The sequence below is a fragment of the Pituophis catenifer genome, unplaced genomic scaffold, assembly GCF_029215685.1.
Source record: "Pituophis catenifer annectens isolate HBS135680 unplaced genomic scaffold, rPitCat1.0.hap2 SCAF_4, whole genome shotgun sequence".
In the NCBI taxonomy this organism is placed as follows: Eukaryota; Metazoa; Chordata; class Lepidosauria; order Squamata; family Colubridae; genus Pituophis; species Pituophis catenifer.
Window position 1 is genome coordinate 130,885,495 of NW_027256884.1, and position 12,617 is coordinate 130,898,111.

General features: G+C 50.3%; 1 protein-coding gene across 1 annotated transcript in view; it reads right to left on the reverse strand.

Annotated features, from left to right (window-relative positions):
* Positions 1-12,617, reverse strand: part of ARAP1 (ArfGAP with RhoGAP domain, ankyrin repeat and PH domain 1) — a 36,320-nt gene that overhangs the window by 12,217 nt on the left and 11,486 nt on the right. The window contains exons 8-16 of the mRNA XM_070943042.1: positions 11,982-12,117; positions 10,220-10,322; positions 9,096-9,291; positions 7,714-7,753; positions 6,395-6,558; positions 5,340-5,552; positions 3,876-3,981; positions 2,685-2,832; positions 1,943-2,029 (exon numbers count right to left, since the gene is read on the reverse strand). Coding sequence (XP_070799143.1) covers positions 1,943-2,029; positions 2,685-2,832; positions 3,876-3,981; positions 5,340-5,552; positions 6,395-6,558; positions 7,714-7,753; positions 9,096-9,291; positions 10,220-10,322; positions 11,982-12,117 — 1,193 coding nt within the window. The remainder of the gene's footprint in view (positions 1-1,942; positions 2,030-2,684; positions 2,833-3,875; positions 3,982-5,339; positions 5,553-6,394; positions 6,559-7,713; positions 7,754-9,095; positions 9,292-10,219; positions 10,323-11,981; positions 12,118-12,617) is intronic.

Below are 12,617 nucleotides of genomic sequence, written 5' to 3' on the forward strand. Positions count from 1 at the left end.
ATCATCTATCTATCTATCTATCTATCTATCTATCTATCTATCTATCTATCATCCATCCATCCATATCTATCCATCCATCCATCCATCCATCCCTATCTATCTATCTGTCTATCTGTCTATCTGTCTATCTTCTATCTATCTATCTATCTATCTATCTATCTATCTATCTATCTACCTATCTATCTCTACCTACCCACCTATTATCTATCATATATCTATCATCTATCAATCATCTATTATCTATCATCCATCCATTATCTATCTATCTATCTATCTATCTATCTATCTATCTATCTATCTATCTATCTATCTATCAATCTATCTATCTATCATGTCTATCTCCTATTTCTTTATTCTGTCTGTCTATTATCTGTCTGTCTATCTCTTATCTGTCATCTGTCATCCATCCATCTATTATATATCAGCCATCCACCCACCCACCCATCTATCTATCTATCTATCTATCTATCTATCTATCATCCATCCATCATCTATCTATCTATCTATCTATCTATCTATCTATCTATCTATCTATTTATCTATCATCCATCCATCATCTATCTATCTATCTATCTATCTATCTATCTATCTATCTATCATCCATCCATCATCTATCTATCTATCTATCTATCTATCTATCTATCATCCATCCATCCATATCTATCCATCCATCCATCCATCCATCCCTATCTATCTATCTGTCTATCTGTCTATCTGTCTATCTTCTATCTATCTATCTATCTATCTATCTATCTATCTATCTATCTACCTATCTATCTCTACCTACCCACCTATTATCTATCATATATCTATCATCTATCAATCATCTATTATCTATCATCCATCCATTATCTATCTATCTATCTATCTATCTATCTATCTATCTATCTATCTATCTATCTATCTATCAATCTATCTATCTATCATGTCTATCTCCTATTTCTTTATTCTGTCTGTCTATTATCTGTCTGTCTATCTCTTATCTGTCATCTGTCATCCATCCATCTATTATATATCAGCCATCCACCCACCCACCCATCTATCTATCTATCTATCTATCTATCTATCTATCATCCATCCATCATCTATCTATCTATCTATCTATCTATCTATCTATCTATCTATCATCCATCCATCATCTATCTATCTATCTATCTATCTATCTATCTATCTATCTATCATCCATCCATCCATATCTATCCATCCATCCATCCATCCATCCCTATCTATCTATCTGTCTATCTGTCTATCTGTCTATCTTCTATCTATCTATCTATCTATCTATCTATCTATCTATCTATCTATCTATCTATCTATCATCCATCCATCCATATCTATCCATCCATCCATCCATCCATCCCTATCTATCTATCTGTCTATCTGTCTATCTGTCTATCTTCTATCTATCCGTACTCTGTAAAGCACTGTGAAGTGGTCTGTAAATCCAAGTGCTTCTGGGGCTCCCCTCCAGCTTCCTGGACCCCTGGATTATGTTGGGCCTTGACTCCCTTGCTATAAAACTGCTGCTCCGGTCACAAGCTCCGCCTCCACCTCCACCTCCAGACCTCCCAGCCTGCAGCCGAAGGGGTCTCTCGGCCAAACTCTCTGGCAAAAGGTGCATTCACACAGAACGTGATTCCCCCCGGTTAATGAACGACTGGCCCATTTTCTCTGTGGGGAAACATCCAAGCCAACTTTTAACGGCCCAAACAAGCTCAGTGCTCTCAAATCCACCTGCCGGATGGCTACCCGTGTTGGTTAAGCGGGTTGTTTGAATGCAGCCACAGAGGCACCACGAGAGGCCAGGCACAGCACAGCCACACACAAGCAACCCACCAACCAGAAATTGGACAACCGCTTGTCTGACATGGCCCAGGGTCTCCTGCCTGAGGAGGGGGCTGGACTAGAGGACCTCCAAGGTCCCTTGTGTGACGCAACTCACCTGCGTCCCACTGGAGGTTCCCGCGATGCGCATCTTCAAGATGGCCTGGATTTCTTCCTGCTGCTTCCTCATCTCCTCCTCGTCCACCTGCCAGGCGGAAGAAGGGAGGGAGAGAGAGAGAGAGAGAGATGGGGTCCAAGGGGCGAAGGCAGCTGACCCCTCGACAGACTCCCCACCACCCTGAGCCTCCCCCCCATCTCCTGTTCCAGGGTCCGGGAGGAGCCCAATCCTGCAGCCTCAGAGAACACGGGGACGATCCCCTGTGGGGAGCGCCTGTGCAGACAGTCCTCGACTTATGACTTAGGGTCACTTAGCAATCGTTTGAAGTTACAATGGGCCTACCAGAGTTGGGCATCCCTCCTCTGTGGTCACGTGACTACATTTGACCACTTTTGGGATGAAAACCGGCACTGATTTCCGGTTTTCAGCAAAACTGCGCCCTTGACGAACCCGACCGGTTTGTTTAATGACCATGTCAGTAGCTCAATGACGGCAGATTCGCTTAACGACTGCTGCAAGAAAGGTCGTAAGAACAGATCAGTCATGGGACAGAACTATTTTACACTGTCATGACTAATAACCATGAGAGGCAGGGTCCATTACTGTCATAAGTCAAGGACCTCCTGTACAAAGATCCATTCCCTCTGGTTCTGATCGAGCTCTGATTCTGCAGGAGTGGGACGCCAAAGCCCACCCGATCCGGCCCTGCCCATTGGCCCACACTGTTCTTGGCCAAACCTACACTGAAGATCTCCATGTAGCATCTGATGAGGTCTTCCACCACTTGTCCAGCCTTGAAGTCCTTGCCGTCCGTCTGGAAGAGCGTTGGCCCAAAGACGATGGCCAGGTTGTGGGTAGTCATCTGGTTCTCGTCAGAAAAACATTGGATTCTGTGAAGGAGCCAATACAGAGCTGTGGAACATGGACCCCCATCCTTATGTGTCTGTCTAAGGAAGGGTCTACAGGAGGGGTGTCCAACCTTGGTCACTTGAAGACTTGTGGACCTCAACTCCCCAAGTTCAACTCCACTTTAAGACTTGTGGACTTCAACTCCACAGATTCAACTCCACTTTAAGACTTGTGGACCTCAGTTCCCCAAGTTCAACTCCACTTTAAGACTTGTGGGCTTAACTCAACAAATTCAACTCCACTTGTGGACTTCAACTCAAGAAGTTCAACTTCACTTAAGACTTGTGGACTTCACAAGTTCAACTTCACTTTAAGATTTGTGGGCTTAACTCAACAAATTCAACTCCACTTGTGGACTTCAACTCAAGAAGTTCAACTCCACTTTAAGACTTGTGGACTTCACAAGTTCAACTTCACTTTAAGATTTGTGGACTTCAGCTCCCAGAATTCTTCAACCAGCATGGGCTGGCTGGGGAATTCTGGGAGTTGAAGTCCATAGGTCTTCAAGTGGTCAAGGTTGGACAACCCAGGTCTACAGGGAAGGTGGGGCCAGAATACCCTTCCTTCCATCCCAGTCACAGAACCAACGCAAAGGATGGTTCAAAGAGCTGAGTCTGTCTAGGCTAAGAAGAGAAGGCTGAAGGTGTCACATAGCAATCTTCCGATTCTTGAAGGACCATCCCAGAGAAGAAGATATGGATTTATTCTCCATAATGCCCAAGGGTGGGACAAGAACCAACGGATGGAAGCTTTAAAAAAAGAGGTCCAAACTCAAAATGAGGAATCTCCTAGAGCTACGAAGCAGTGGGACAACGTCCCTACTGAAGTTGCGGTGGTCCATCAAGAACTGGACAGGATGGTCTGAGGGTTCCTTCACCGGACAGGGGTTGGACGAGAAGACCTCTGAGGCCTTCCAGCCCTGGGAGTCTAACCTTCTGAGTTCAGAAGTAGGAGCCAAAAATCAAGGATTGTCCCACCCAAGAGAAACAGACTCTCCAGTTGCCCATCCCATGTCACCACTAACCGGTAGAGATGGTTGATTAGCACCTTCAGGGTGGCTTTGTTGACAACCGGAAGGCTGTTGAGAAGCCTACGGTAACGGCTGATCCTTTCGGTGGGGTCTTCCAGAGCTGTCAAGAGGAGCACAAGGCGGAGTCACGAAAATCATCATCATCTTCTTTTAATGAACCTATAATCCCTTAGATCAGTGTTTCTCAACCTTGGAAGCTTGAAGATGGGTGGACTTCAACTCCCAGAAACCCCCAGCCAGGATTTTGGGAGTTGAAGTCCACCCATCTTCAAGCTACCAAGGTTGAGGAATACTGCCTTAGATTATAATGGAGCTGAGTGTTTACTGGCCGGATGCCTTTCCTGTTGCCAATGTGGAGTTTTGTTCAGCAGATCTATTCTCATTCTGCCCTAACTAGGATCGAACTCACAGCCTCCTGATTGTGAGGCGAGAGCTCCACCTCTAAGCCACCGCACCATTCAAGGGGGGGAGTCATGAAAATGGCCCCATAAACTTCCTCCCACGCCAGAGATACATTATGGGAGCCCACCTCACCAAAGTCCACATGGTCAGGAGAACCCAGCAGTTCCAGGCAAGGGAACAGCGCTTCCCTGCCAAAGGCCAAGAGAGCAAGGTGGACTATACAGGTGCACTGATGGATGGGGCCTGGGTGCCCCACCATTACAGGTGGTCCTCACCTTACGACCAAAATGAAGTCTAACATTTCCGTTGCTAAGCGAGACAGTTCCATGAATTTTACCCCCTTTTTACGACCTTTCTTGCCACAGCTGTTAAGGGAATCACTGCAGTTGTTAAGTGAGTAACACGGTTGTTAAGTGAATCTGACTTGACCGCAAAAGGGGAATCACATGACTGCAGGACACTGCAACTGCCGTAAGTACATGCCAGTTGCTAAGAGTCAAAATTTCGATCACGTGACTGTGGAGACGCTGCAACCGTCATAAGGGTGAAAGACGGGGGTAAGTCACTTTTTTCAGTGACGGTGCAACTTTGAACGGTCACTAAATGAACTGTCATAAGTCAAGGGCTTCCTGTGTCTCATTTTCTTTCTTGAACAGCCTGCATTTTTCAGCTGTATGACACTGAACCAGCAGGGGGCGCAAGAGGGACATTTCAGGTATAGTCCTCGACTTACAACTACCAACAGCTTCTGTCGCTAAGGAAAGCAGTCACTAAGCAAGTCGTGCCAGATTTTGCATCGCCGTTGTTAAGCGAATCACCGCAAGCGAATAAGTGAATCACCCAGTCGTTAAGCAAATCTCCACTGTTGTTGGAAGCCGCCTGGGAAGGCCGCAAACGGCGACCACGTAGCCCGAGGACACGGCACAAGACCCTGGGGATGCTGCAACGGTCATAAGGGCGAGGACTGGTCGCAAGTCCGGGTTCCGCAGTGCCATTGTAACTTCAAGCGTTGGCTAAAGAAATAGTCGTAAGTCCACACACCCGCTCCCCTTTTACCGGGTACTTTGAGCCAGGCCTGGGCCGAGTCCTTGGTGAAGACCCCCTCCTGCAGGTCCCGGAAGAAGCGCTTGAGGGTGCTGGCCACGTCGTCCACCTGGTGGTCCTCTTCCTTCAGCCGGACCTTGCGGGCGTCTCTGCGGAGGGTCTCCAGCAGGCTGGTGGTCTTGGAGTTCTGCCCGCTCTTCCGGTAGATGCCCTCCGAGGTCAGTCCTGGGGGGGAGGAGGAGGAGGAGGAGGAGGAGGAGGAGGAGGAGGAGATGAAGGTCCCGCAAAGGGTTTACCACCAACCAACTACAGGTTGCAACTCAAGGGCTACTGGCACTGAATTCTTCTGATTTGAAATTATTCCTAGATTTCTGGTTGTTTCGACTTTTTATTGCAAGGTAAGTTGGACTGGATTTCTTTGGATAGCAAAGAAAGAAAGAAAGAAAGAAAGAAAGAAAGAAAGAAAGAAAGAAAGAAAGAAAGAAAGAAGGAAGGAAGGAAGGAAGGAAGGAAGGAAGGGAAGGAAGAAGAGAAAGGAAGGAAGGAAGGCAAGGAAAGGGAAAGGAAGGAAAGAGAGACAAAGAGAGAGAAAGAGGGAGAGGAAAAGAGAGAAAGGGAAGGAAGGAAGGAAAGAAAAGACAAGGATGGAGGGAGGGAGGGAGGGAGGAGATGTGAGGGGGAAGGAAGGAAGGAAGGAAGGAAGGAGGAAGGAAGAAGGAAGGCAGGAAATAAGAGGGTAAAAGAGAGAGAAAGAGGGAGAGGAAAAGAGAGGGGAGGAAGGAAGGAAGGAAAAGACAAGGATGGAGGGAGGGAGGGAGGAGATGTGAGGGAGAAGGAAGGAAAATAAAAGGAAGGAAGGAAGGAAGGAAAGAAAGAAAGAAAGAAAAAACAAGGAGGGAGGGAGGAGATGTGAGGGAGAAGGAAGGAAGGAAAATAAAGGAAAGAAGGAAGGACTGAGAGGAAGGAAGGAAGAAAAGAGAGAAAGAAGGAAGGAAGGAAGGACGGAAGGAAAATAATTGGGGGCATCCCTCCCTCCCCTCCCAAGGCGACCCCCCCCCCCCACTTACCGCACTGTGTGATATAATCGATGCACCTGTCCACAAGGATGGGCACATCCATTTCGGTGAGTTGTTGTTCCGACAAGGTGTCCCCGGAGCTGCCAGCTGCTCTCTGGATGGCCCCCACCCAGCCCAAGAAGGTCAGCCGTCTCTCGCCCTGGATGTACAGCGTTCTGGAAGGAGGAGGAGGAGGAGGAGGAGGAGGAGGAGGAGGAGGAGGAGGAGGAGGAGGAGGAGGAGGAGGAGGAGGAGGAGGAGGAGGCAGATCATGCCAAGGTGAGTTGGGTGGGATGTGGGAAACCCTTATTGGCAAGGCTGGAGAAATCACTTTTCCCTGCCACCCCAATCCTGGCAACCCTCATCTGGCCCTTCCTTCCTTCCTTCCTTCCTTCCTTCCTTCCTTCCTTCCTTCCTTCCTTCCTTCCTTCCATCTTTCCCTCCCTCCCTCCCTCCTCCTTCCTTCATTTTCTGTCTCCATCATCTCCCTTCCTCCTTCCTTCCCTCCCTCTCTCCCTCATTCTTCCTTCCTTCCTTTTCTTCTTTCTTCTTTCCTTCTTTTCTTCCTTCCTCCCTTCCTTCCATTATTTTGTCCCCATCATCTCCCTCCCTCCCTCCCACTCCCTCCCTTCTTCCTTCCTTCCATCTTTCCCTCCCTCCCTCCTTCTTCCTTCAATTTCTGTCCCCATCATCTCCCTTCCTCCTTCCTTCCCTCCCTCTCTCCCTCATTCTTCCTTCCTTCCTTTTCTTCTTTCTTCTTTTCTTCCTTCCTCCCTTCCTTCCATTATTTTCTGTCCCCATCATCTCCCTCACTCCCTCCCCCTCCCTCCCTTCTTCCTTCCTTCCTTCCTTCTGAATAACATTGACTAAAAATAAAGTGAAAAGGTAAAATAAAACCCTGAATATTTTAATTTTAATTTCCTTGAAAGGATAGCCATCTTTACAAGTAGTCCTCGACCAACCACCCCAATTAGGACTGGAACTTTGGTTGCTAAGCGAGGCAGTCATTAAGTGAGCCACATCCAAGTTTACAGCCTTTTTGCCCTGCTGGGTGACTCACTGCAGTGCATGGTCGTTAAGTGAATCCAGCTGACTTTGCTTGTCAGAAGCCAGGGGACCACTTCAACCCGGGACTCTGCCACCGTCATAAAGAGAGGCCAGCTGCTCAGGGCCCAAAGTTTTATCACGTGACCGCAGGGATGCTGCAACGGTCGCAAATGCGAGGACCGGTTGTAGGTCAATTTTTTTCAGCAGCATTGCAACTTTGAACCGTCGCTAAATGGATGGTTATAAGTTGAGGACGGCCTGTATTGTCCCTGAAAACTTCTTACCTTCTTCTTTCGACCAGCACAAGGACGTCATTTTCGAGGGCTGCAAAGCAAATATAAGAATTAATGGAGGGCGAGATCTGTACATTAATTCATTAACCACATTAGTATCTGACATGCCCGATCCCACAGATCTACTCGGATCCCACTGAGCTTAAAGAGGATCCATTCTCAGCTCTGTTTACAGCAGCCCCCCCCATTCTGTGGGCGTGGCTTGGGGGTGGGTGGGTAATGTGACTGGGTGGGCGTGGCCAACTTTTTTTATTATTATTATTTTAACTTTTCAAAGCATTTTTTCTGCAAATGCAAAAAAATGCTTTGAAAAGCCTCTGCCGATCAGGCAACACAGCTGGGATCCTCAGAGACTTTTCAAAGCATTTTTTAAACCACTTCTTCCGCTGAAGAGGTTGCAGAAAAAAAATCCTTTAAAAGCCTCTCTGGTGAGCCCAGCTGAGTTGATCACTTTAAAAAGTGCTTTGAAAAGTCTCTCGGACGATCAGGCAGCTCAACTGGGATCGTCAGAGAGACGACCCGGAAGAGTTGGCAGAAAAAAAATGCTTTGAAAAGCCTCTGACGATCCCAGCTGAGCCGCGTGATCATCAGAGGCTTTTTTTTTTAACTTTTAAAAGCATTTTTTCTAATGCTTTGAAAAGCCTCTGACGATCATGCAACTCAGCTGGGATCATCAGAGAGGCTTTTTAAAAAATGCTTTGAAAAGCCTCTGACAATCCCAGCTGGGCCGCGCGATCATCAGAGGCTTTTTTTTTTTTTTGACTTTTAAAAGCATTTTTTCGTCAGAAGAGATTGTAGAAAAAATGCTTTTAAAAGTTTTTTTAAAAAAAGCCTCTGATGATCACGCGGCTCAGCTGGGCATGGTGGGGGGGGGGAAGAGGGATTTTTGCTATCGGTTCTCCGAACCACCCGCTGCTATCGCAGATCGGGCGATCCGGTCCGAACCGGGAGCATTTCACCCCTGCTAACAATCAACAATTACTACTTCCCTTCCCTCCCTCCCTCTCTCCTTTCCTCCTGTATCTTTCCTTCCTTCCTTCCTTCCTCCCCTCCCTCCCTCCCTCTGGACACGGCAGGGTGAAATGTGCCGGGTGAGTTGAAATTCTGGTCTCAGAATGAGGGATTTTTGTCTGTTGTCCAACCTGGATCGAGGGGGGGGGCTCCTCTGAGACCACCCGACTGCCCGCCTTGGGCAGAAAACGAGGCAGTCCTCCAGTTACGACCATCATGGAGGCTGCCCATTCCTCACGGTCGTAACTCATGCTGGATGTCAAAGGGCTCGGTCATGTGGCCGACCCGATTTTGCACCCTTTTCCCGGCGGTCGTTAAGTGAGCCGCCATGGCTTCCGAGCCGATTCAGTGCGTGGACTCACAGAGCTCCTGCAGCTTCCGCAGCTGGATGGCCTCCTCCTTGTCGCTGCCGTCCAGGAAGGCGTAGAGGGTGGAGCCCACCAGGGCGAACCAGCCCTCCTTGGCCTGCTCCAGGCTCAGGCCCCCCTTGTAGCGCAGACGCCCCAGGCGCTCAAAGTCCCCGGCCAGGAGCCCTTCGGCCGCCGGAGGGAGGAAGGCCTGCAGGGAGGGAGGGAGGGAGGGAGGGGGGGCTCAGGATGGGCAGCGCAGTGGGCGGAGACAGGCGCCTCCCCACCAGGAGACCCCAGACCCTCCTTCCCATGGCCCCCTCTTTCGCCCTGGGTGGTAAAGGGAGACACCCCTTGCCCTTCCCTCTTCTGGAGCTCTACTGATGTGATCACTAAGGGTCAGCTCCTTCCCTTCCCTCCATCCCTCCACCCCACCCTTCCTTCCTTCCTTCCCTCCCCTCTCCTTCCGTTCCTCCATTCTTTTCTTCCTCCCTCCCTCCTTCCCTCTTTCCCTCCTTCACTCCCCACTCCCTTCCCTTCCTCAATCTTTCTTCCTTTCTTCCCTCTCCCTTCCTCCTTCCCTCTTTCCCTCCTTCACTCCCCACTCCCTTCCCTTCCTCAATCTTTCTTTCCTCCCTTCCTTCCCTCCCTCCCTCCTTCCCACTCCCTCCCTTCCTTCCCTCCTCCCCTTCCTCAATCTTTCTTCCTTTCTTCCCTCTCCCTTCCTCCTTCCCTCTCTCCCTCCTTCATTCCCCACTCCCTTCCCTTCGTAATCTTTCTTTCCTCCCTCCTTCCTTCCTTCCCTCCTCCCTCCCTCCTTCCTTCCTTCCCTCTTCCCTCCTTCCCACTCCCTCCCTTCCTTTTCTTTTCTCTTCCTTCCCATTCTCTCTCCTTCCTTCCTTCCTCCTCTCCTTTCCTTCCTTCTCTTTTCTCTCTTCCTTCCCATTCTCTCTCTCCTTCCTTCCCTCCCTCCTCCCTCCCTCCTTCCCTCTCTCCCTCCTTCCCTCCCCACTCCCTTCCCTTCGTAATCTTTCTTTCCTCCCTCCTTCCTTCCTTCCCTCTCTCCCTCTTCCCTCCCTCCCTCCCTCATCTCTCCCCATCTCTTTCGAACTGCAGGGGTCCCCAAGGCCGGCGCTGACCTTGGCCAGGCACTTGACCCACTCGCGGATGGCCTTGGCGTTGTCCAGGCCAAAGAGGTAGAGCCGCTCCGTCTCCGTGTACATCTCAAAAGTGTTTGCGTACCTGGAAGGAGAGACCGGGAGAGTCAAGGCGGAAGGGGCCAAAGCAAGGAGGAGATCTGGGTCTGGGGTCTCCCTGAGCTTGCAGACATTTCATGACCCAGCTAGGTAACACCATCAGTGCTAATGGGTGTGGTCTCATGAACCAGTTACCAACTGTTCCAAGATACTAAGGAAACTAAGGACGCTTCCTCTCCAGCAGCCAAGACACAGAGAAGCAGGGATTAACACCAGACAAACAACCGAGCAGAAAAGGGTAGCCGAATCAAGGCCACAGCTCCACTAACACAGGAAGGCAGAGGCCACAGTATGTAAACAGAGAGCGAACCTCACACTCCCTCATGCTGAGGATGTTATCTAACTGGGTCATGAAACGTCTGCCAGAAAGCAATTGAGTTCAGAGAGCACCAAGGTCCCCACGGTCCCTCCTACCCCCCCACCCACTTCGAGCACTGATGATGTTCCCTAGTTGGGTCATGAAACGTCAGAAAACACCAAGGACCCCTCCTTTCAACCCTGAGCTCTAGAGGTGGGGGTACCCCTATGCTCAGGTCAAGAGGCAGCCCTCCATTTCAACCCCCCCCCCAAAATGGTCAGATCAAAAGTTCCCTGGCAAGAGGAGGCCCCCCGCTCAGTTGCTTGCCTCCAACCCCCCTAGCCCCCCCATCTCTCCTCCAGAGCCAGCCACCCCCAGGGTGAAGGAGAGGAGAGCAGGGACCCTGCACCCCACTGGGACACCCCCTCTTCTCCTGGCCTGTAGGACCCCTTTAGGGAAGAGCTGGCTGGGGCCCCATTTCCCCACGGGGGGGCTTTTCAGGGGCCAAACTTCCAACTTGTCCCCCTAACAAACCATCAGCAAGACCTTCCAAGCCCCTCCCCCAGTAACAGCCCCCCCCCCTGAGAACTTTGGCCCTGCCCACCCCCTTCCTTCCCTTCCGTTCCATACGTCCTTTCCTTTTACCTGTAGGTCAGTGTTTCTCAACCTTGGTAGCTTGAAGATGGGTGGACTTCAACTCCCAGAATCCCCCAGCCAGCAGCGCTGGCTGGGGGATTCTGGGAGTTGAAGTCCACCCATCTTCAAGCTTCCAAGGTTGAGAAACACTGACCTATAGGTAGTCCTCAACTTACAACAGTTCATTTAGTGACCGTTTGAAGTTACAAAGGCACCAGAAAAAGTGACTTGTGACCATTTTTCACACTTATGACCGTCGCAGCATCCCCAGGGTCACGTGATCAAAATTCAGACACATGGCCGCTGACTCAAACTTATGACGGTCGCAGCGTCCCGGGGTCACGAGATCCCCTTTGGCGACCTTCTTGCCAAAAAAAGTCAACGGGGAAGCCAGATTCGCTTAACAACCGTGTGACTCACTGAACGGCGGCCGTGGTTCCCTTAACAACGGTGGCAAGAAAAGTCGTTAAAACAGGGCAAAACTCCTTTAATAGGATAGAATAACAGAATAACAGAGTTGGAAGGGACCTCGGAGGTCTTCTAGTCCAACCCCCAACTTAACAACTGTCTCGCTTAGCCACGGGAATTCTGGGCTGGATTGCGGTCATAAGACGAGGACCGCCTGTATTATGCAACACACGGCCCCTTTTTCTAGGCCAAAGACATCAGACTCCCTTCCCAGGGATGGAGGGGAGCAGCCGCCAATCTCACCCGTGGGTGTCCGGAGGGTGAGTGGCCAGGCAGACGATTTCCTGCATCCGGATCTCTCCGTTGGGGACGGTGTGGGTGTTGGTCTCGTAGTAGTTGAAGACCCCCTCGTGCAGCTGGCACCAGCGGCGACTGAACTCTGCACGGGGAGGGGAGGGGAGTCAGTGAAGGAGGAGGGGGCTTGTGGCTCTGACCCCAGGGGAGGGGGGACGCTTGGGGACCCCGAAGGAAGGACGGAGCCCTTTCAGGTGAAGCCAAAATAAAGTTTCTGGACTGGGGAAAAGAGTTTCCCCCGGCAGATGGTCTCGGGGGGGGGGGGGGGGGGGCAAGGAATCGGCCCAGAAGAGCAGAGGCCTCGGCCGAAAGAAAATCTCTTCCCCTTCCAGGGTCCCAGCCGATGGGAGACCAAGCCCCCCCACTCACTCCGAACGGGCTTTGCAACAGGACAGAGACAACTTTGCATTCACTACGAATGGGGCAGTTAGAACAACGGGGGGGGGGGGGAGATAAAAGGAAAGAGAGAGAGAATGGGAAGGGAGAAAAGAGGAGGAAAGGAGAGGAGGAAGGAAGGAAGAAGGAAGGAAGGAAGGAAGGAAGGAAGGAAGGAAGGAGAGAGAATGGGAAGGAAGACAGAAAAGA